The sequence below is a fragment of the Physella acuta genome, unplaced genomic scaffold (genome assembly GCF_028476545.2).
Source record: "Physella acuta isolate Inbredline_101_S28 unplaced genomic scaffold, ASM2847654v3 ptg001471l, whole genome shotgun sequence".
In the NCBI taxonomy this organism is placed as follows: domain Eukaryota; kingdom Metazoa; phylum Mollusca; class Gastropoda; family Physidae; genus Physella; species Physella acuta.
Genome location: NW_026732986.1, coordinates 15238 through 40530, shown reverse-complemented (window position 1 = coordinate 40530; position 25293 = coordinate 15238). Strand labels below are relative to the sequence as shown.

General features: G+C 37.9%; 1 protein-coding gene across 1 annotated transcript; it reads right to left on the bottom strand.

Annotated features, from left to right (window-relative positions):
- Window positions 1-430: 430 nt before the first annotated feature.
- Window positions 431-9132, bottom strand: LOC131928181 (glycine receptor subunit alpha-2; the record flags this gene model as incomplete). Its single annotated transcript, XM_059284123.1, is given in 7 exon segments — window positions 431-672; window positions 1889-2080; window positions 3460-3633; window positions 6051-6133; window positions 6552-6796; window positions 7531-7598; window positions 9047-9132. Coding segments are annotated over 7 exon segments (1080 nt in total), but the record flags the coding sequence as incomplete, so codon positions are not given.
- Window positions 9133-25293: the final 16161 nt, after the last annotated feature.

Here is a 25293-nt window from a genome sequence, read left to right as displayed (position 1 = left end):
ATACATATGTTATTGTATACACGTTGTTTAAATAAAATGACGATTGTTCTAATTTCCATTTTGTCTTACCTTTGAGATGTTGACACTATTTTGTTCGAAACCCACCAAGGTATCTCTTAACATTATTATACGAACATTATAGTTCACCAAGTTCTTATTATATATTATTTATATAGATGAAAAAAAATACAATAAGAACATGACATATATTATCAACTAACTGAAGCCAAGGGATGAAAGAATCAAACTAAGCTGGCATTTTTATTTATCAAGCAAGGATAGCAGAGAATCAATAAAAACTCATGTTACACAAAGGGTTCATAGATTTAAAAATACAAACAACCAAAGACGTTGTGTTTGTGTGACAAACATTCTATACACATTGCTCATGATACAGATAAATAAATATTTTTAATTAACACCAGATTACCTCTGTCTTGTTCAATGGTTTATCTTCTTTCTCCGCTTCGATCGCTGATCCCCCTTCTTTTGCGGCCTCTTTGGAACGTTTGAAAAACTTGTTTATAGAGAAGCCCTGCATGGCGTCTTTCCGGCTCAAGACGTTGACGACGGCGAACTCGACGAGGGCGGCGACGACAAATACGAGACAGGTGGACATCCAGACGTCAATGGCCTTGGTGTAGGAGACTCTGGGCAGGGCGGCGTTGACGTCTGAGGATTTTTTTAGAAGCAAACGGCGAGTTAGGTTCAAATCAGTTGAACGTCAACGAGTACATCCAGCTCTGGTGGGGATCTAACTCACAAAAGCGGCTTGGCATAATGCTGATACAGTATACCCTTTTATGCCGAGGTCATTGAAACAGATGAACTCCACTTCTTCTGTCACATGTGTCTTTGGCACAAACGGGAAAAGAAGGAGATAAATTGCTTGTTAGCTTTTGCTTAGATATAATCTGATGTTATAAACGGAAGTCGGGGTGGTGGGGTCGGTTAACCTCATGGTTGTAAACCCGAAAAGTCTCGAGTTCGAATCCCCGGATTAATGTGACTCGATAGCTGGGGACAGCAACTCTTCTAGAGACAACTCCAAAATCAAATAATAGCTGCCTCGTAGTTTATTCTTGGTTGGACAAAGTCTATGGATGCAAACCCAAAAAGAAAAGCAGGCTGAAATCTGAGTCAAAAGGCTTACGTGTTACGTGTTAACATGTAAAGGGCTTTATGGCGCTTCACAAGTTGACACGTAATACTTATTTGTGTTGGAGGAAATCCCTTCCAACATTACAAATACAAACGAAGATCATATAAAAATATATTAAGTCTGCTATTGCTAATCAACCAATATCTAGTACAGTATTAGTTATATCTAACAACTTTCTTAGATTTATATTAAAGTTTGCATGAATTCATGGAATAGAAGAAATATTAGATTTAAAGAAATTTATTTTATTGCTATTAAAAAAAAATCATTTCAGAACACGTATTTCCATAGAAATATCCCCCCCCCCCGACTTACTTGAGCTTGGTACCCCATTTCATCTGACTTACTTGAGATCAGTGCCCCACCCCCCGACTTACTTGAGCTCCGTGCCCCCCCCCGACTTACTTGAGCTCCGTGCCCCTCCCCCGACTTTCTTGAGCTCCCTGCCCCACTCCCCCTGACTTACATGAGCTCTCTGCCCCACTCTCCTCGACTTACTTGAGCTCCGTGCCCCTCCCCCGACTTTCTTCAGCTCCCTGCCCCACTCCCCCTGACTTACATGAGCTCTCTGCCCCACTCCCCTCGACTTACTTGAGCTCCGTGCTCCCCCCCAACTTACTTGAGCTCTGTGCCCCCCCCCCATCCCCCGACTTACTTGAGCTCCCTGCCCCCCCTCCCCCCGACTTACTTGAGCCCCATGCCCCCCCCCCCCCCCCCCCGACTTACTTGAGCTCTGTGTGGTCATGGTGAGCACCGTGAGCAGCCCCAGCGAGACCCGACCAGGCACCGAGTTGACGTTGAGCCAGAAGGAGATCCAGGAGAGCATGACGATGAGCACGCTGGGGATGTACATCTGGACCATGTAGAAGCCGATGTTCCTGGCCAGGTGAAACTCGGCTTGCAGACAGCTGTGGTTACCTGGGGAGACATGCCAGGTGGGGTTTGGTTACCTGGGGAGACATGCCAGGTGGGGTTTGGTTACCTGGGGAGACACGCCAGGTGGGGTTTGGTTACCTGGGGAGACACGCCAGGTGGGGTTTGGTTACCTGGGGAGACATGCCAGGTGGGGATTTTCAAGGTAAAAACATTTTTAAATATATTTCTATCTTACAGGTACTATTTTAGGCTAGGCGGTCAATGGAGCAAGTGTGATGTTGTTTCACCTGTTTCTGTGACCTCTTCAAAGAAAGGTAGAGTATAGTGAAGGCAATGGATAGAGTCTTTGGTTTCACCTACGTGAGTCATGTACCAATCAGAGATGGGTGAAAGTGTACCTCACACTATTCTTCAGATCATTTAAGTATATGCTTTAGCTAGAACGTGAAACCAAAACTGTATTTCACACAAAACGTTATCTTTCATACTCTAAACTCTAAAATAAGATTTATCAAAGTGTTACTAATGTCAAACTTGAAGTGGACTATACAAAAACATAGTCCTACAATAAATTTACAGATCTTATGTGTGTTTTGAATATAAATTTATGATGTAGTTCCTACCCCAAATTTACCAGTTTTCGTTTTTAAGTGTGTACAATATTTTTGAGTCCACTCAGCTTTAATAAGTACCTGACTAGAATTGGGGGAATAAAAGGCATTTGTGCATTGTGCTAACCACGATATTCCTTCTTTGCCATGTTCACAGAAACAGAAAAACTCCATTTAATGTGCCCCATGCATAGGTCGAGTACTTCATTTTGTTACTGTAGTTTCTTTTATTAATAAAAATTACTAAATTCAACTATATGATATAGTGAATGCAAAGTATAATAATGGTGCGACTCCTTACAAGCGCAGGTCTAAATAAATCACCCTTGACGTAAATGTATTCAATCTTCTTCTTCTTCGTTCTTAATTTTTAGTGTTGGAAGGGATCAAGCCTTATCTGCCAGAGTGTTTGAACTCGAGACTTTTTCGAATTTATCAACCATGAGCTTTTTGCCGACTCGACCATGCCTCCATCACAATTAAGTATACGTGTCAGCTGGTTATGCGCCATTGAGGCAATTGACTCCGATTTCAGCCTGCTTTTCTTTTTTGGATTTGCTTCCATAGCCTTTGTCCAACCAAGAACAAACTACAAGGCAGCAGTTGTTTTAATTTTGGAGTTGTCTCTCCTAGAAGAGTGGCTGTCCCCAGCTAACGAGCCTCATTGGCCCTAGGGTTCGTACTCGAGACTTTACGGTTTAGTAACCATGAGCTTTACCGACTCGACCACGCCGACCCCTGATGTATTCAATGAATCATTAGAAACTTAATTTGAATCCAAGCATTGACCTATATGCTGGTGGTACTAACCTTTCCGTTGGTGGTACTGACGCCCGCAGACCACGGGCCGAACGTCCTTGATCTCGAACTGTGGCAGCATGACCTGGTGGTCCACAATTATTGACGAAGCTGAGAGTTCGCCGTCTTGATGGGTGGAGTTTTCCTTGAACCACTCAAATTGCACATCGGTATCAGTGTAGCCAACTACATGCAAAGAAATGTGTACATATATATATATATATATATATATATATATATATATATATATATATATATATATATATATATATATATATATATATATATATATATCTATATATATAAAGCAAAGTGGTCGGGTGCCCGATAGGGCACTTCCCGGCGCCGCAGGCGCGTCAAATTTGGCACGAAGGTGCCTTATGGCGATAGAACACGAGGGCCGGTGACGGTTCGGCAAAAAGTCTACGGAGAGGGGGTCAAAACTGACCTCGACTGACCGGCGCCTTATATGGGCTATATTACGAAAAAAAAATTCCTCCGACGACCCCCCTTGAAATTTTGTGAGGTGGTAGGAGAACACCTTGGGGTGTCACAAAAAACTCAGCATATCTGGGAAAACTTCGTAAAGGGGTCAAAACTGACCAGTTGTATTTCCCTATATAATCTTTGTATTTTATGGGAAAAACAGAGGGTCATTTCAACGCAGACTTTAGGATACTTAAGCTCAGTATATCTGGCTAATTTTTTGCATGCTCCTAGGTCAATGGCTTGACCTTTAGGGAAAACTGTCGGTTACACTCAAAGCCCTCAACGAGGGCTAAAAAGTGACCGCGAGTGAAATTCTCTTTATATGAGCTCTATTAGGAAAAAAAAATTCCTCCGACGACCCCCCTTGATATTTTGTGAGGTGGTAGGAGAATGCCTTGGGGTGTCACAAAAAACTCGCCATGTCCGGGAAAAATCGGGAAATGGGTCAAAACTGACCAGTCGTATTTCCCTATATAATCTTTGTATTTTATGGGGAAAACAGAGGGTCATTTCAAAACGGATTTTATGGCACTTACCCTCTTTACATCTGGCTCAGTTTTGGCATGCTTATAGGTAAATGGCTTGAACTTTAGGGAAAACTGTCGGTTACACTCAAAGCCCTCGACGATGGCTAAAAAGTGACCGCGAGTGAAATTCTCTTTATATGAGCTCTATTACGAAAAAAAATTTCCTCCGACGACCCCCCTTGATATTTTGTGTGGTGGTAGGAGAACACCTTGGGGTGTCACAAAAAACTCGGCATATCTGGGAAAACTATGTAAAGCGGTCAAAACTGACCAGTTGTATTTCCCTATATAATCTTTGTATTTTATGGTAAAAACAGAGGGTCATTTCAACGCAGACTTTAGGGTACTTAAGCTCAGTATATCTGGCTAATTTTTTGCATGCTCCTAGGTCAATAGCTTGACCTTTAGGGAAAACTGACGGTTACACTCAAAGCCCTCGACGAGGGCTAAAAAGTGACCGCGAGTGAAATTCTCTTTATATGAGCTCTATTAGGAAAAAAAAATTCCTCCGACGACCCCCCTTGATATTTTGTGAGGTGGTAGAAGAACACCTAGGGGTGTCATAAAAAACACGGCATATCTGGGAAAACTTCGTAAAGCGGTCAAAACTGACCAGTTGTATTTCCCTATATAATCTTTGTATTTTAGGGGAAAAACAGGGAAATTTTAACACAATTTTTAGGTTACTTAATGTCTGTACATCATGCTAAGTTTTTCCATACACTACTATAGATGACTAGGCCGTATGGAAAAACTGTTGGTCAGACTCAAAGCCCTCGACGAGGGCTAAAAGATGGTCTTGAGTGAAATTCTCATTATATGAGATATATATATATATATATATAAATAAATTGACGAACGATCCCCTTAATATTATGTGACGTTGTAGACCGACTCTGGAGGGTAACAAAAAAACTTTATTCCCGTCGGAAACAGCCATTATAGTCGTTAAATATGTTCATATGACGTAATTTCTTATATAAGCAAACAATATAAGTAAACAATGACATACGTCATACGTTCAGTTTTCAAGGGAGGTAACGTTTTTAAAATTATTATTTTTCAAATAATTGTATACTATTTTAAACAGAAACAGAAAATGACGAAGTATAGCATTTGTTTTAGTACAAAATTAAGTTGTTAATTTAGTTAAGTATCCTAATTAAATTAATTAATTAATTTCAAAAGGCAATGTAACATAAACTATGAGATATACTGTTCATGAAACCTGTGTAGTTCTAATTCCATTTTAGTTATACATTGCGTACTTTCCAAAAATTCTCTTTGCACTAAATATACATGACGGACAAAAACATGTTTTTTCTAAAGTTAGCATTACTGTTTAAATTCAACTTATTAAAGCACTCCACACCCAATCCATCGCTAAATTATTAAGTATTCAAATTCTCAAATGTTTTTTAAAAACCTAAGCGAAGCTAGGCAGTATGCCTAGTATATATATATATTATATATATATATATATATATATATATATATATATATATATATATATATATATATATATATATATATATATATATATATATATATAGAAATAATTGTCTTTTTTTACACATTTATACTTACAGCTCATCATCTTGATGAGGCATATCTGCTTATCAAAAGGATAGTTCTTGAGATCCATAGGACAGCTCAGCGTCATAGACAACCTAAAATATTTTAAAACTAAAATACCACTGTCTTAGAAATGCATCACCATGATAAGTCCCTACCCTACCTTTTGGTGCTTGGGCGAATTAGAATATTTTCCTGGTTCTCTTATATATATATATATATATATATATATATATATATATATATATATATATATATATATATATATATATATATATATATAATTATATATATATATAATTATATATATATACATGCATATATATATAGTATATATATTTATAATATTACAAAACCGTGCCATCCTTGTACACCCTCCCCACACACACTGACCTGGAGATGTACACACACTGACCTGGAGATGTACACACACTGACCTGGAGATGTACAAAACCGTGCCATCCTTGTACACCCTCCCCACACACACTGACCTGGAGATGTACACACACTGACCTGGAGATGTACAAAACCGTGCCATCCTTGTACACCAACATCATCTGGTTCTGTGCCATGATCTTATGGAACGAGCCCCGCTTCTCGTTCGGAAAGAAAATGTCCGGCACCCAGATCTCTTTGATGTTCTCCGAGTCGAAGTCCACGTAGTGCTCTTTGATGGAGTTGAATCTGTTTTCGATGTCGGAGGATGTGAGTCGTTTGTCGTGCCATCGCAGGTGCAGTAGAATGCCGACTGTATAGTCCTGTAGATAAACCGTGTTGAATAAAAACAGGGAGGCAACTACTTTTCAAAATAGTATGTAGATAATTATGTAATTTATTTTAATAAGGTATTTTAAAAAATAAATATCAGAAAGCTGCCTTATAAGTTATCCTTTACCATATATTATTTATCATGTAGAGGTTACATTAAATTAGTTTTATCAAGGGAACGTTATTTTACGCAAACTGATAACATTTAACCGATAAAAGCAGATTTGAGTATTACTCATTAAATACAAATAACAACCAATTTTTGTTGTATTTATAATACATTTTAAAAAAATATTATGCTTGTTTCATAAAAATTGTGGATAAACTTGTAAACATAATCACCAACATGTCTACCGATTTATATGAATGATGAACCTCTAAAGGCTTTACGTGATGAAATACAATAGGAATATTAAACGCAAAGATACTATGTTGTAAAAAAATGTAAAGTTTCCTTTTCAAACCTGACGGTCGATGTGGCAAGTGAAGTATAGTTCACTTGTTGCTGTGACCTCGGCATATGAAGAGATGGTGTGGTCAGCACTATGCCCAGCCGCCTTTACTTTCCCTAACATGAGTTAGGTACCCATCAGAGTTGGGTGGACTCAATGACGGTCTACTGACATGAACCGCTAGACCACTCCGTCAAAGATACTATGTTGAACGAAGATCAAATACAATGTTAATGTTGACCACCAACCTGCTGTGTTTAACTAAGACCTACCAGACTGACTTCGTTAACAGCTTCAATGCTGGACACATAGAGTAGGACCTGGACTCTCGTCGGGTCGTCTGTGGAATCAGACACACAAGATTTTAATTTAGACATGACTGAAACACCAAGGGTCAAATGGAATGACGTGGTCGGACTGTCGAGCGCACAGGTGCTGACTCGAAAGACTGGAGTTCGGATCCCGAACTCCACTCGGACGTTGGTGTTTTACCCCATACTGAAGTCATGAGAATTAACATTAACCAGGAGGCCCCAGTGACAATAGACGGAAGACAGGTGAATGATGTGGAAGAGTTTGTCTACCTTGGCAGCAAGATCAGCAAAACGGGAGGCACAGAGGAGGACATACGCGCTAGAGTAAATAGAGCCCGCTGCGCTTTCAAAGTCCTGCGACCCATATGGAAAAGTTCGGCCATCCCCATTACCACAAAAAATAGGATATTTAACTCTAATGTCAAGGCAGTTCTGCTGTATGGAGCAGAGACATGGAGAGTCTCCAAGGCAAGCACAACAAAGATACAGACCTTCATGAATAGATGCCTTAGACAGATACTGAAACTGAGATGGCAGGACAAAGTGCCGAACATAGAATTATGGAGGAAAGCTAAGCAGGAGCCTATGGATGTGCAAATAAGAAGGAGGAAGTGGCGCTGGGTGAGTCTCACACTGCGAAAGGCTCACCTAAATGTTACACACCAGGCTTTTGAGTGGAGCCCCCAGGGAAAGCGGAAGAGAGGGCGCCCAAGACAGACCTGGAGGCGGAGTCTTCTTAGAACTGAAGCCAACAGGGATGTCTTGGGAGATGACAAAATTAATAGCCGAGGATCGGAAGAAATGGAAGGAAATGGTTGAGGTCTTATGTTCCATAAGGAGCAAAGAGGACTAAGTCAAGTCAAAGTCAAGTCAGCGCATACTGCTGGCCACACTATCTCTTGAGACGCCGTGGTGACTGAAACGGGTGAACTCTACTTCGTCTGCGCCGTGGACAGACAGGTAACTTTGCTTTTACCAACATCGCATAATGTTTACTATATTAACGATTATTCTTGACTAGTAGTCATTTGTTGACGTTCTTGTCTGTAACATTGAACGATTTAATTTCTTTGTAACCCACTTAGATCTTCCATAAACGACGTCACACTTGTGACGGTGTGTCATGAGGGGGAGGGAGGGGTTGGTTCAGATGGTGTTACATCACACTTTTGCGTTATAAAAAAAAGATATTTAGCCGTTATTTCGCGTTTTAGAAAACTGTTTTAATAAATTGAAATAGGAATAGATTAAAATACTTTTATATACTGACATGATTTTGGGAAAATATCGTATTTTAAGGACGATTCCATTTCAGTATTGAGGGGGGGGGGGGGGTGGGAGTTGTTGGATGAGGTATGATGTCATTTTAGAGAGGGGGTCAGGAATTTTGTGACAATGTGTAACGGGCGGGAAGGGGTAGGTTAAAAATCGTCCAAAAAAGAGTGACGTCATTGATGGATGACGCCCCCCTTACCTGTGTCGTACAAGGGCGGTGACGTCTTCAGGTTATCGTACTTGCTCTTGGCCATCAGGACGATCGACGACGCCATAGTGGCTCGGGTACTGTAAACACGTTTAAGTTGTACATGTTAGTTAAAGGAAACACGGAGTTGTTTTTTTAATTCAATACTGAAGTAGTTTTCGTAGAATGTGTACTAGTAGCAGAAGGAATACGACAACATGGTACTGTAAACAATTTTAAATTGTACACGTTAGTTAAAGGAAACAGGGAGTTGTCTATGATTCAATACTGAAGTAGTTTTCATAGAATGTGCACTAGCAGCAGAAGGAATACGACAACATGGTACTGTAAACAAGTTTAAATTGTACATGTTAGTTAAAGGAAACACAAAGTTGTTTTTTATTTAATACTGAAGTAGTTTTCGTAGAACGTGTACTAGCAGCAGAAGGAATACGTTGAGTAGCAGGTAAAGAACTATGATATTAAATCGTACACATTGTACACAGGTTGGGGTGTGGGAGGTGTTTTATATTATTGCTGTTTTATTTATATTTTGTCTCTGGGATGTTATATAAAAGATATAAATATTTGCGTAACTAAAACAAATATATCGTTAACAGTAACACTAGTTTCAGTAGTTAAAACAAAGGTGTGTGTAGTTATTTGCGCTGTTTTTATGTTTTATGGAGCTGATCTTAATAAATTATGTATTATTTGATGGTGAATTATTGAAATTTGTTAAGTGGTGAGTCGAAAATATGATTTTTTTATGTGTACGTATCTTATTTCTTAAAGATAATTATTATTCACAATTTTAATAAGTCCCGTTGGAAAAAAACAGACTACTCTGCAAGTCAATATGTTTTGTTTTGTTTTATTGAAGTCAGCAGATTTGTTAATACGAAAAGTTGTACATTTCCACGTAGAGATGGAGATGGAGATTGGACATTGAATCCATCTATGTTCTATGTTTGGTGCATCTCGGGTTGTAAGGGTTAATGTCAACTATACAAAAAGAAACAGCATAACTTCTCATCAAGGTGTGAAAAGAACGTGAGACTAACCCAACATAACATCGTTTCTAAAGTTAGTTTTTTATCAAGTTTTAAATCAGCACTAACAATCTAATGTTGATACGGGCATGAGGGTTATTCAACCAACATGATTTCTAAAATCAGATTAAATAACTGCTTTTTTTATCTTTCAGTTGAGCACTTAACTTTTCCTGCGAACATTCGTTTTCTTTTAAATAAAAATAGAAACTATTAACCTTTCCTCTCTACTGAACATGCAAAAAAATATGCACATCCACACTTTAGGAACGATGATAAAATAAAATAAAATAAATAAAATGTAATTTCTGGATTTAATAATTCCCATGGCACGAAAAAACGTACCAAACATACACACACACAAACATACACACAAACAGGATCACGAAAAAAATACGATAAGTGGGCAAAAGTAAAGAATTTCAAACACCCACAAACTAAACTACCCGGGTCGCCAGAGTAGAAATCTATTTTAAATAAGGCAAGATCCGCCGCGAAGATTTTTTTTCTTGTATAAACTGCAAAATCTGCTGGAGTAGTTTCAGGGATTTACAAAATACATTTTGGAGTGGATTTCATTGAATGTGTTTATGTAAAGTATGCTCTATTCATGTATTGAAGTTTTTTTAAAGTAAAGTGTGGGCCTTTCATCTATGTGTTTTCTCAGTTTAAATCCAACCTTTGAACTTTGTTTACTTTTAGAAATATTTGCAAGGCCAACAACAGTTTTTCATTCTCAATGAATGTAACTCTTTGATGAAGAGATATTTTTTATGTGAACTAAAACAACTCTTTAATGATGAGATAATTTTCATTTGAACTAAAACAACAACAAACAGTAAGAGTGGATACAGACATGTAGCTATCATTTTAAGTCTGTGTCAATTTCTCTAGACTACACGACATCGGCAAATGCTTGTATATTTGTGTATATATATATATATATATATATATATATATATATATATATATATATATATATATATATATATATGTGTGTGTGTGTGTGTGTGTGTGTGTGTGTGTGTGTGAGCGCGCGCGCGCGCATGTGTTTGTGTGTGTGTAAACATCTATGTAAAATTAGAGATCTAAATTCAAGTTTATTTTCTCTGCATACTTAAAGTTGTTACATATAAATAGCATAGCACTTATTTTATTTCATTTCTTTATTTTTTGCGTCTATTTGTATTAATATGTATGCTAGTATGTTTGTTAAATGAGTGTGTTTATCCGTCTGTTGACTGAAGTTTCGGAAAATATCTTCTTTAATGTGTCTGTTAATCTGTTAATCTGGTTTTCAATCACCGGTTAAAGTGTCTGTTCATCCAATTGCTAATCTATATGGTAATAAGTGTGTTTAAATATATGTCTGTTCACATGTCTGTTAAAGTGTCTGTTGATGTTTCTGTCAATGTGTCTGTTAGCCAGAAAACGAATGATCCGAGGAAATAAATTGTAGATGTTCATATCCATGGGGTATATTAATAACATGAAAAAAAAAACTATTTAAAAAAAAACCCCATTGCTGCTGAAGGAATGTCAATTAAAAAATGACGCTCATCTTTGATAAATCGGTTCGAAAATTGACATGATTGATCTAAAAATATTTTTTTACTGCAACATTTTAGAGCGAGCAGTGTTCGCGCACGTCCATAGCGATTTATCTCCATCATCGATCTCTAACACTCACCCTATCGATCACCGTGCGAAAAACAACCGGCCAAGCCTTTAACCTGGCGTTTCAATCCAGCAATAAATATTCAAGTATACTCAATACACATCAGTTAAGTCGCTGTTGTTATTTGGATCATCGCGACATGATAGGCTATACAAAATTATTTGACGGCGTATTAATCAACAAATTGTAAAATATTAATAGATTTTTTTTTATTTGGTAGGTGTGTGCAGGGCTGGACTGGCTGTGTTCAAAGGGCCCGGGAAATTTTCCATGGGGGCTCCCGACTCTTGACTACAATTTTCATTGTGTATCTCCCACCCCCCCCCCCCCCCCAAACACACACACACACACACACACACTTTCCCATCCAATTGAATGTTACGCCTTGGTATGAAGGAGTGCAAATGGTAAAATGGAGAAATATAGAAAAAAATTTAAAAAATCAAAACACTAATCAGACTTTTACTATAGAATTATTCCTGGGGGCCCACCGACATTTTTTCCATGGTGGCCCACGAAGGCTTTTTCCTGGGTGCCCACAGGGATTTTTACCTGGGGGGAGGGGGCAACACGATTTTGTGCTGGGGGGCCCACAGGGATTTTTACCTGGGGGGAGGGGGCAACACGATTTTTTCACGTGGGTCCACCGAGATTTTTCCCCACTGAATCAGCGGGCCAGTCCACTCAGACAATGGCCATGAATGGATTCGATCCGCGGTCCAAAAGTCTTGTGTACCACCATGTATCTGCTACACCTCAATGTGCAAAAACATAAAACTAATGTAATCTAATTGTCGTTATCAAATATTCCGCCCACGTTACCCACAAACAAAAGCCATCTGGACGTGCATTAGGGCAGTAATTATTTTATTTAATTGATGTACTCACTCAAGTGTCCCATGGGGACCTGCACATTTTTTGTTGCACGAGATAAAGAGCACAAGGACGGGAGGGGGGGGGGGAAAGTTCATGAGAGAGAGAGAGAGAGAGAGTAAGATAGAGTGGTATGGAGAAGAGAGAAGCGGGGAGAGATGGTAGAAAGTTAAAAAGGCTGAGAGAGATTGGAAAAGAGAGGACGTGTGATACATAGAAGGGAAGAAAGACACGTAGGCAGAAATAGATAAAACGAAAGAGTAAAATTAAGAAGAGAATGAGCGTAGGAGAGAAAGATAAAGACATGGACAGGGTAGAAGGTGGGGGAAATACAACAAAAGAAAACTTTTTTTTTCATGATAAATCACAATCGATTTTCCTCATTGAACTAAACCAAACGAACGTACAGTGTTGTGTTACATAGATAACGGTTTACTGTTTTTTCCCTCCAACCATGTGGTTTGTCAGCATCACAGGATTGAATTTAGCTGCATTTTTATGTTCTGCTCTGAACGGATTAGCCGACATTGCTTGTGATAGATTAGGGCGTCTCAACCCACGCCTTACGTCATATCCGGTCGGATTTTTTTAGTTTACGTTTGGAAGTCAGACAATTTTTTATTTGTTTAAGATTGAACATCTTCAGACGCGGTGTGGAGAGAGCACGTCTATTTTGGTTGGATAAGAAAAAACGAAGTTAAAAGTTAAGCAAATAAATATAAGAATGTAAAGAAGAAAAAAAAACAAGCCAGAACAATAACAAATGAGATAAACTGAGTAAATACAACTATGTAAACACATTTAAGAGTTACGTTTGAACAAAAAAGAAAGCGAAACTTAAAGGTAATCTCAAATGTTAAACCACTCGAACACGATTCGTCTTTTAAAACGAAGTTGGTGAAAGAATGGGTGTTTGGGGGGGGGGGGGGGCATTGTAGCACTTCCAAATTTTCTCCCCCCCCCCCCCCCCCCCACACACACAGACACAAACACACATCTGTAATTGTAATTAAGTATTCTTTTCCTAAAATATTAACGGGTGATTCACAACAGTGTACAATACTTCTTACACACAGGGGAAAAGGAAAGAAAGTAAAATAAAGTTTCCCTTTCAAACCTGACGGTCTATGGGGCAAGTGAAGTTTCTGTGACCTTGGCATATGAAAAGATAGCGTGGTCAGCACTATGTCCAGCCGCCTTTACTTTCCCTAACGTGAGTTAGGTACCCATCAGAGTTGGGTCTACGGATTCGAACTCGAGACTTACGGGTTTGCAGTCCAGCTCTCTACGGCTAGACCACTCTGTCCCATGAAAAGGAAAGTAGGCCGGCTTGAAGTAATTCTGGAGTAGGACAGTAGAAGGAACAGCAAGAGTTGCCGGGTTTATTTGGTCACAACTGAAGAGAGCGGCCCAAAACCGAGTCCAGTGGAGAGGTGTAGCCGCAGCCATTTGAATCTCAGGGGCCACAAAGGAATAAGTAGGGTCAGTCTCAAATATTAGTCCCTGATTTCGGGTTGTCTCACAGTCATCGCAAATTGCATTCATGACGTACATAAGAGGTGTGGCTGCAACAGTTTGATTACTAGGGTCTCCACAGGAATTAGTCAGGTCAGTCTCAAAAACTAGTCCCTGATTTTGGACTGCCTTGTAGTAATCAAATCTTTCATTCACGACGTAAATTAAACAGAGCTGCATTCAGATATAATACACACAGCCATTGCGTCCTTCATGCATGACGTCCTATATACAGGACACACAACAAACAGTACATTTGTAAAACACATGACGTCTGAGTCATAGCACGTCTAACTCACGACGCGCCGCGTTCAGGACGCCCTATAAAATGGTACCCCATTCGTCTCTGGGAGTAAAATAAATATATCTTACATATCTTTCACCACTCTCTCTTTTTTTTCTCTCCATCTCTCTCTCTCTCTCTCTCTCTCTATATATATATATATATATATATATGTCGGTCTCTCTCTCTCTAGCTCGGTCTCTCTCTCTAGCTCGGTCTCTCTCTCTCGTTCTCTCTCTTTTCTCTCTCTCTCCGAGCTAGAACAAATATGACCACCTAACGCCCAATCCATCTCCCGTAAAATCGGATCAGACGTCTAGTATCGGACCTCTAATTATTTTTCTTGTCTCAAGTTCCAGACTTGACCCGCCCGTTACGTTCCTGACACCGTCTTAGATTCTCCCAACGGGTGATGACCTCCCCCCCCCCCCCCCACCCCGACATTTTATCTTTTCTCGCATATACAGAGAGAAATGAAATAAAGAAAAATGTCTAATTATAGATGCTATTGACGTAAATCGTACATTTTGTTCATCAGAGTTACTTCAGAAAAAAAAAATTAGTGTTATGATTTTTTTTACTCTTGTGCTGATTTGTTTTAATCATTCAGTAAAATAATTCATCCATAAATAAATGTAATCGCTGACTTTAGAAATTTCTAGTCTAAACGAGGTTGTAACGAGATATTTTTAGCTTAGTTTTGAGATTAACACATATCCACGGATATTTGAAATATAAATTTGGGGTTATAATATTGACTTAAGTGCGTGTTACAAGGGCGCTTTGTGAAATAATACAAGGATTATTCAGTTTTTAATTGGTAGATGAAAGGGTCATTGTGGGTGGGTGAGGTAACATGGTACCGGAGTGGTTGAGGTGGTAATTATAACTTTAAAAGGTGAGATAAAAAAAAGTCAAGTTCCCTTTCAAACCTGACGGTCTATGGGGCAAGTGAAGTAGAGTTCACTTGTTTCTGTGACCTCGGCATATGAAGAGATAGTGTGGTCAGCACTATGCTCAGCCGCATTTACTTTCCTTAACGTGAGTTAGGTACCCATCAGTGTTGGGTGGACTCAGGATAGTTCTACTGACTTGAACCCGGATTCGAACCCGAGACTAACTGGTTAGCAGTCCAGCTCTCTACCGCTAGACCACTCTGTCAGGTTAAATTGTCTGCCTAAAGCCTATGAGTCAAGGAATTGTTAAGGATTTAATCTAAGCAATCATAATTTCAGAGAAAGAAAAGAACGTGTTTGAAGGCAAAAATAAAAAAAAAACATTTTTGTTTTATGACCGAGAGCTTGATGAGTTGATGTACACATCATTGATGAAGCACTATCTGCACCTATCGTTGGGTTATAGCATGACATTCACCGTCCCGTGGCTTAAGCTAGGTGAAACTAATATAACACCAGACCCACGTGCCTAGTTTCAGAGAAATTAGCCGGTTAGAAGTGGTCGAAATTTCGTTCGCATATTTCGGTCCACGACGACAAACAAAAGCATTACAGTCAGAGGAGGTGATGATTGTTAAAATGTGATTATTTAAAAAAAAAAATTCTATAGCCCTGAAAGTGCCTTCTGTAATATAAGAATATAATAATTTGAGAAATTTCGGTGAGACTATCGCCGCTTTATTTAATAACTCCCGTGTGACAAGACAGCACATTATCAATATTTTCTATTCATGCGGCTTGGGTAATGATTAGATTTAGGTTTAGGGTCAGAACTAAGTTTGGTGCAGGATAATAATAAAGGTTAAGATTAGAGTTAAGATAAGGCGTGCCGTAATCGTTAATGCCAGGATTTATTTCAGCATTTTTTTCTCGGGATCAGTTATTTTCTAGATGTTAAACATGTTCTTCCTTTACGTCCGGAATCTTGGGGCATATGCCCCTTAACAAAGGGAACACTGAAAGTAACACTAGTTAATGCCAAGGTTAGATTATTGAAATTAACTAAATAAGAATAACGCCCCTTTAAGGTTCTTATAGTATCAGGAAGGCAAATGTTCAAAATAAAATTAATATAAAACCACATGATAACAGTGATCCTTGCTACGCCACAGTCGTGTTTACAAAGAAAAGCAAGTTGGGTGGAGAGTTTCGATTTTTCTGGAACAACATGATGGCGCGTCGTACGGGCCAGACCCTGTGGGATTGAGGGAACATTGTGTATTGTACCAAAGCCACGGTCTGGGCATTTTGTGAGTGACTTACATTTAGATGTCTTTGTTAGTCTTGGTACATGGCAAGAATTTGTATTCTAAAGGGAAATAACTTGCTTTAAGAAAACAGAACAATCAAACTTAGGGCACTTTGTGTTAGCGATAATGGAGAGGAAACTAAAAGCCTACTTTCTTTTGATTACTTAATTGATGTAATTACTTAAACTCTTGATTTTAGAATTTAGATTAGAAAGTACATTTTCGTAGACGTAGGATGAATGATGGAAAACTTAAATCATCTAGGATTGATCAATTGCTTATGAAATTTTTTTAATCATTTTCCAGTAATATCATCTTCGCGTAGGATTTCATCATAGATGCATTTGATTAATTATTCGTTCAATCTTCTGTTTTTCAGCCTGACGACACCCACCTAGGAGAAATCTTAGGAGGAACGTCCGTCACAATCGCCAAGCAAGTCAGCTCATCATCTCTCAAAGATCAACCACGCAATCACATCACTACTAACAACTTTGCCACTATTTTGGCGACACCCACCTAGGAGACGTCTTAGGTGGGAGGTTCCGTCAAATACCAGCAAATGAACTAAACATCTCTCAAAACCAACTCACCTTACCCAAAATAAACACTTGTCAACAACTTTACTCTACCCATTTCAACTACCGGACCAAGCTCAAACTCTTCACATCTACAACCCTCGACTCAGCAATATCAGGAAAACTTCACTCTTCAATGCCACTTCGCCCACCTCAATTACTAGACTACGACACAACTTCACTCTCAACACAAGAACCCCCAACTCAACTATTCTCTCCAAGCTCCACTCCATCGAACATCTCTACTATCAACGACAATACACGAGACTCGCCCTTTCACAAATGCATCATACCTCATTGATTCAACTCTACCATCAATGCCATGACACCAAACTCATCCCTTCATCAACGGAACATCCCTCACTGATGCTATCGAACTACATCTACCAACCAAGATTCAACCACAACCTAATCAAGATAGTTATACGCGCAAGAACAAAGGCCAAGAACTACGAGAAGCGATCATGTATTGTCCTGTACTCTATGTTAAGAATCCGGAAATGAAAAACAAGAAATCAGAAGAACATGGGAAAATGAAATCAAGGAACATGGAAAAATGGAACCAAGAAAACAGAAGGAAAATCAAGGAAATCACATTGTACATTTTTCTCTGTATGCAATGCTATGTATTGTATCTATTTTATCATGTTCATGCAACCTATCCACACAGCTAGCTCCTGGCTCTACAGAAGTGAACTGAGTGGAAGGAAGTTTATTAAACTTATTAAAAAAAAAAGATTAATTATTCTAAATATTCATAACTCCCACACTGTGTCATGAAAAGTTGCAACAATCCTCCCCCCCCCCCTACTATCTCCTTAGAAACTATATTCGTTATCCCCGTGCCCTCTATTTACACTTGGTTCATTTTATCGTGTCTTTCTTTTTCAGAAACAGTAGCTTTTTTTTTAGTAATATAAACTTAAAGCTTCCCCTGCCCAAACATTCAATATTTATTATTTGAATATTTATGTATGAAAGTTTCATAAAGAATTCAAAATTTACATCTACACCAGTGCTCAAATGGATGATCAAACACAAGTTATGAAACACCGGACACCTGCAGGCTATGCGTGCTGACAAAAAATTCCACTTTCTCAGCCAAGAAAAAAAAACAGGAGAAAAGAAACAAAAATTAATTTAAAATTTTGACGTTTCGTATTACGTACAAGTAAATCATTTTCAATAAATGAACGTACATATCAGCAAGAAGTATAATCATTATCAATTTGGTATCAGTCCTCACAAGCCATGATGAAGCTGTAATGCCGAAACGAGCAGAGCAAGGCATACTGAAGCTGCATGTTAATGACCAAAAAAAAATCACCCGCAGATTCTACGGAAATTAGATCTAGTCTAATTACCGCTTTAACCTGTAAATGTAATTATTCTGTATCTTAGAAGTTAACATATTTTTTAATGGTCTTAAATTATCGGATTTTTTTTTTCCTGGGTTCAGTCTCTAACAACTCAAATTTTGACTTCGTGCTGGTTACAGAGTATCACAGTATGTGCATATTTACGGATGCCGAAAAAAAAACCTGAACAAGGCTACCGGAGCGAGTGTTACAGATGTCCCTAAGTACGAACTGAATTGTAGGTATACTGTGATTCGAGTTTCGATGGGTGACATCAGATTAAGTCTAGTGTGTTCGAATATCATCATCATTATATTTTACATTTCATGCCCAAGAAATATGGGAGAGATAAAGTAGAGTTCATCTGTTTCAGGGGCATCGGCATATGAAGAGATAGTGTGGTCAGCACTATGCCCAGCCGCCTTTGCTTTCCCTAAGTTAGGTACCCAGAGAGCTGGGTGGACTCAAGGACTTTCTACAGACTAGAACCCGAATTCGAACTCGAGAATTTGACTCTACTGCTAGGCCACGACATTCCCATGTGTTCGAATATGACAGTATTAAAAGAAATAAAGTGGTAAACCGCCTTAAGTACAAAATTTAAAATGTCTTAAAATAAGATGAAAAATGTCTTAAATTAAATAAAGTTGAAAATAAGACGATATTTGTGCATGTGTTTATTTTTCTAGTACTGATGTAGTTTTAAACTGGCATGTTTAATTAACTTGTTATATGTCGACCTTTCAAATATGTGTAAATGTTTGCACAGTGCTGTTTATTTGCTCTTAAAAAACGGAGGAACCGCTGGATATTTTTACGAACATCGTGCAGCTGAAAAACTGAGAATAGCCAGAGGTGAAGTGGGTTTTTAACAAAGAAAAAATCAGCTCAAAAATATACTGTAAATCTTGGATAGTGTATGGTGCAAAATTCCATATATTATTTTGGAGTTAATTCAGTAGTTATTTATAAAATATAATAACAAGGTACACCGCAAGGGGCGGACAAATAGATAGACTGTTCAGAGAGAGAATTTAGACAAAACAATAGTAGCCTATATAAATGAGCAACCGATTCAATAGGCGACAAAGCACCGGACTACACCACAGCAGTTTTACTGCAACAAAAAGTTAAAACGTGGAAAATGTGTTTGAAAACCAACCTCAAAATTACCGCCTACATTATACCTCTGCATTCTAAATATTTGTTTTCTAATTGGATACAACGAAGCATGGTGTTCGCTCGCGTTTTTTGTTTAAGAACATCTTTAGTCTCTTGCTTTTACATTGTGGAAAATATAAGTCCTGACGTAGTAGAGAGCTGTCAGGATTTCAAAAAGGAGCATTGACAATACACCCCCCCCCCACACACACACCTCCATTTTTATTAAGAAAACGAACTGAATTAAGTGTGAATTTCATTCTACGTTAAGGATTATTAAATATAGCGCTCTACCGCTTTGGCAGTGGCGTAGCTAGGGAAGGGCGGATGGTGCGGCGGCCCCGGGATAGGAACTGGTAAGAAGCGCCACAAAACTTTCCAAATGGGGGTGGGGGGTGGGCGCATTTTCAAATACAGGAATAACTATATATAAAGAAATATGAAGGGGTTGGTGCAAAATTGATAGTTCGTCCTAGGAGCCTGAGTAGGTCGCTACGCCTGTACGCTGTTCCAGATGTGTGTGTATGTGGGGAGGGGGGATGGGTGGGTAACATTTCTTGCCTGGTATTAAATTCACAGTCAGCATTTTCAGCTGGGTTAATTTTTTGTGTTTTTTTTTTTTCAAGTTTTTGGGCAGAGAGTTAGAGGGAGGCAACTTGACAACCCACCGAGTGCCCATTACACAATCGCAAATATCTAAAAAAGAATACGTCACTGGCATTACCTGGTGTTTTATCAAACTAGGTCATCTGTTTCCTCTTTGAAACGTTCAACCTTGAGCTATAAATAAATCAGCAGCCTTTCCAAGGTCAGGCAGACTTCCCTACCCCATCGCGCCCACCTACCAAACGACGTTCTGTTACCTAAGGTATTATCGATGAAGATTGACGTTGAACATTTAAATAGACAAACCGGACATGAGCAAATCTAATTCATTTACAAGTTTCAGAACGATGGAACGCATATTTTCATATAAGTTTTCTAAAATTTTGGGAAAAAATAAGTTAACGAATACGTTTGAGAGAACATCTTATTTATTTACAAGTTTCAGAACGATGGGACGCATATTTTGATAAAGTTTTCTAAAATTTTGGGAAAAAATAAGTTCACGAATACGTTTGAGAGCAAATCTTATTCATTTTTAAGTTTCAGAACGATAGGACGCATATTTTCATATAAGTTTTCTAAAATTTTGGGAAAAAATAGGTTAACGAATACGTTTGATTAAAGGTGAAGCCTTTATAATAACAAACATTTGTCGCTTCTAAAATGAGTCAACATTTAGATTTTTATCTTTCCCAAATCTACAGACACAAAAAACTCTAAAAAAAGCTTGGGGCAATTTTTTTTTAGCGGAATAGATAATAGATAATAGAAGATAACAAGAGGCGGGTGGTAGAGCATACGAATGTTAGCCCGTGAGACTTGAGTTCAATTCCCTGCCTCTAGTACGTAAGGTTCATCAAACTACTGACACACATTCAAAATTCAGCTTAATTTCAACAGCTGAGTTATGACGCTTCAAAGTTTAACATGGCAAGGTTATTTCTCATTAAAAAACGTGATTTTTTTTTACGCGTTTTCTTAAAGTCACACATTGCTACAGTCTACAACAAAAATTTAGTTGACAGTAGGTCATGAAAGAAGAGAAATACTATTGAAAGTGTTAACTGAAAATTTTGATTTTAAATTTGAGATGTTTCAAATGAGATGACAAATACTCAAAAATGTGTATTTTTGTTTGGCGGTTTATGATGCGGGTATCATAAACGATTAAGATACGGCTAATTAACCTGTCATTTTTTTTTAAATTCTTTTTGGAAAAATACGTTATCAAGTCTGTCAAGGATATGAACGGGTAGCATTTTTTAAAATGCGAAATACATTTAGTATAGTGGAGCTACTTTGACCCCAAGCCTACTTTGAAATTAAAACAAGTATAAAAAAAAAAACTTCATAATAATAAGCTTTTAATTGGCACTGAAAATAATAAAATAAAACAAAATCTATTATCGCTGAACTTTATAATATCTCAAAAACTACTTAAGATTTTATTAAAGAAAGCAACTTTGTTTTATTTTTATTTATTTTTTATTTTTCAGTGCCTTTTAAAGATTATTATTATAAAAGGTTTTATATAATTTTTTAAACTTTGATTTAATCATTCGTTCTAAATAAAGTTAATACCTCATAAAGTTAGACTAAAAATGTGTTTAAAAACCTATCAGTAGCTGGCAGTTCTTACAATACAATGATCTGCAAATACTTAATCCTAGGTCCTCTCGAACGAGAAACCAGTCAGCCGTAACAAACAGTCCGCCGTTATTAAATAGCTGAATCGAGCGATAACTAGCATTTAATCTTGTTATCACTTTTTTTTTAGTTTAGTAATATTTAAACTAAATATTTAGCACCAAACTAATTGTTAATTAGATTTTTTTAAAAATATACTTGCATTGTTATCGCGGGTGAATGAATTTGGGAAAAATTGAAGTGGGTTATAATTAAGTTATAAGATTTGCTACAACCCATTAACGAAAAACAAAAAATTGAGATACGTAAAAGATTTAAAAAATAATCCACTATGAGCTCTACAATTTGACCACGCCGCCCAATATCTCGATTTAAATTTTATATTATTTTATATTATTTTATACAAATTTTATATTATTATATCTACATTTTTTTACTATTTCAAATTTTTATATTTAATGTCAACGTAAATTTGTCATTTTGTACGATGGAAGGTTCAGATGTCCGATAATAGACTCTTCCAAAATTAGGTGTGGTAGGTTGTTAGTGGTCTAGCAATCTCGACTAGTTTTATAGTTAGAAATTAGGGTTAGGCGTATAGTAGGACTACGGTTGGGGTTAGGGACAGGGTTAGCATTGACATTAGCAAGTCATGTGTGTATTTCATTTAACTACCAGTAACCTAACTTCCCTTTTTAAGAAGATTCCATTATCAGACACTGATATCAAAAATTTAAATTTGAATTTTTCTCTCCTGTAATCGCCTTGTCAGGGCGAGAAATGTAAGCGCTGTCTGCTTACAGCTCTCTCACGTGACACCCGTACGCTCTACCACGTGACGACCGCTGCCTTTTTTTTTAAAACTGGCACCTGAACAAACACGTCTGTAAAAAACGTTGTGATTGGCTGAGGATTTTTTTTTTAAGACCCTACTCCTGATTGGCCGGCTAATTACGTCTTTTAAAGTAGGAAAGAAAAGCTGATACGATATATAAATAAAAAAATGCGAGGGGAAGAAACGAAAATATAAAAATGTTTGAGACTACCAAAGACACGGTCAGGGCATTTTGTTAGATGTTTTTGTTAGGGTCCTGATACTTTGGCCGGTGTAATGCTAGATTTATTTTTTTTAAAAGGGAAATAACTTGCTTTAAGAACACATAACAATAAGACTTCGGTCACTTTGTGTTGACAAAAACGAAATTGTAACTAAAACTGTTTAGTTTTAATTGCTTAATTAATATAAGTACTAAAATCTAGATTTTAGAATTTAAATTAGTATGTTCATTTTTATTAAGGTTGGATGAATTTAAAACAAAACTAAATTGTCTACGATTGATCATTCGCTTATAAAATTTTTATCCAAGTTAATAAATGTTGAGGTGGCATCATGTAAGTGCGTCTAATTCTTTATTCCAAATATTCATGTCTTTGAAGCTGTGTAGAACAGGGGTCGGCAACCTTTTGAAGCGGAAGAGCCTTCTTCTTCTTCTTCTTCGTTCTTAATTATTAGTGTCGAAGGGGATCGAGATTTATCTGCCAGTGGGTTTGAACTCGAGACTTTGTTCGAATTTATCAACCATGAGCTTTTTGCCGACTCGACCACGCCTCCAACACAATTAAGCTTTACGTGTCAACTGGTTATGCGCCATTGAGGCCATTGACTCCGATTTCAGCCTGCTTTTCTTTTTGGATTTGCTTCCATAGCCTTTGTCCAACCAAGAACAATCTACAAGGCAGCAGTTGTTTAATTTTGGAGTTGTCTCTCCTAGAAGAGTGGCTGTCCCCAGCTAACGAGCCTCATCTGCCCGAGGGTTCGAACTAGAGACTTTTCGGTTTAGCAACCATGAGCTTTACCGACTCGACCACGCCGACCCCTAAGCGGAAGAGCCAAAAGTTACAATTTTCAAAATTTCCCTGGTTTTAAAGAGCTACTAACGTTTTTTTTATTTCAAATATTTTATTTTTTTATTAAGATTATTAGTATTTGTTCAAAGAGATGGAGAGCCGCATCTTGATATCAAAATAGCCCCTGGTGTAGAACAATAAAAAAAATAATTATTACTAATTTAGCTTCTTAAAACAAATTTAAAGAAAAAAAAACTGTGGGAGGACTGCTATAGATATAGATGTTTGAAAGGGAAGAATGTTTGATTTGATGTGTCTCGTTTGTAATCAACATAAATTTTCCGGTTGCTAAAAATTTGTTTCATTTTAATTCTCTGTAATCCCACATTTATTTCAGCTCTGCTTCTACTTAAAATCCCCCCCCCCCCACCCCACATCCCATCACGCCGATGAAAAAAAAAATCCCTTGTATCATTTAATTACACATTTGCATTTTCAGGTGTTTTTTTTTAAATAAAATTGTAATTAGACGTTTTGTATATCTATGTATAAGTAAATCATCTTAAATCAGGGGTCTCCAAACTTTTCAGTCCGAGGGCCGCATCAACTATCAAATATCAGTTCGGGGGCCGGTTTCTTCCATGCATCTCTTTCAGTGGTGGACCCCGCCCCCCCCCCCCCCCCCAGAAGAACGTCAAACCCTCCCCCCCCCCACACACACACACACACCCACCCCAACGAAATATAATTTATATAGAAATATATACATATTTCTGCTCAGAACTTAGCCATCTTACTGCTGTGTGATAGGGTAAATCTTGCGATTGTGTTTGTTTCTTGCGACATGATTGCCTCTGAACTATCTATGGTTAAGCCCATGTGATATTAAATTCACCATCTTTACCACATGATTCAGTACACTGCTAATGTCCATATACTTAGCACACAAAGCTTTCTGGTGAATAACACATTGTAGGAACATTGGTTGTATAATGCTTGTTTCTCATTTGCTTTTCCAGTCAAGCCTTTTTTTTATGCCACTCATGTACTTTTCTCCATCAACAGTCAGATAACAGGTTAGTCCAGTCCAAGTTATAATCAGCGGTTTTTTTTTAAACTCATTGAATATATCATCTCCGGTAAAAGTGCCATAATGTTATCTATGTAGGGAAGCAAGCTCTTGTGTAATGTTCTTGCCTTTATCCACAAACTTGCTTGTATTTTCGCTATTCGAGTCACAATGTTTTCACCAATGTCTGCAACACGGCGGGCAAATGTATTTGCACCCAAAGCTACATTTTCAAATTGTTTTGAATTTTCTGAGCAAAGTTCCTCAGCCATCTCCAACAAACATTTTTTTTCCAAGGGAAAAAAAAGATCTCCGCGGGCCGGACGAGAGGACCACGCGGGCCGCATTCGGCCCGCGGGCCGTAGTTTGGAGACCCCTGTCTTAA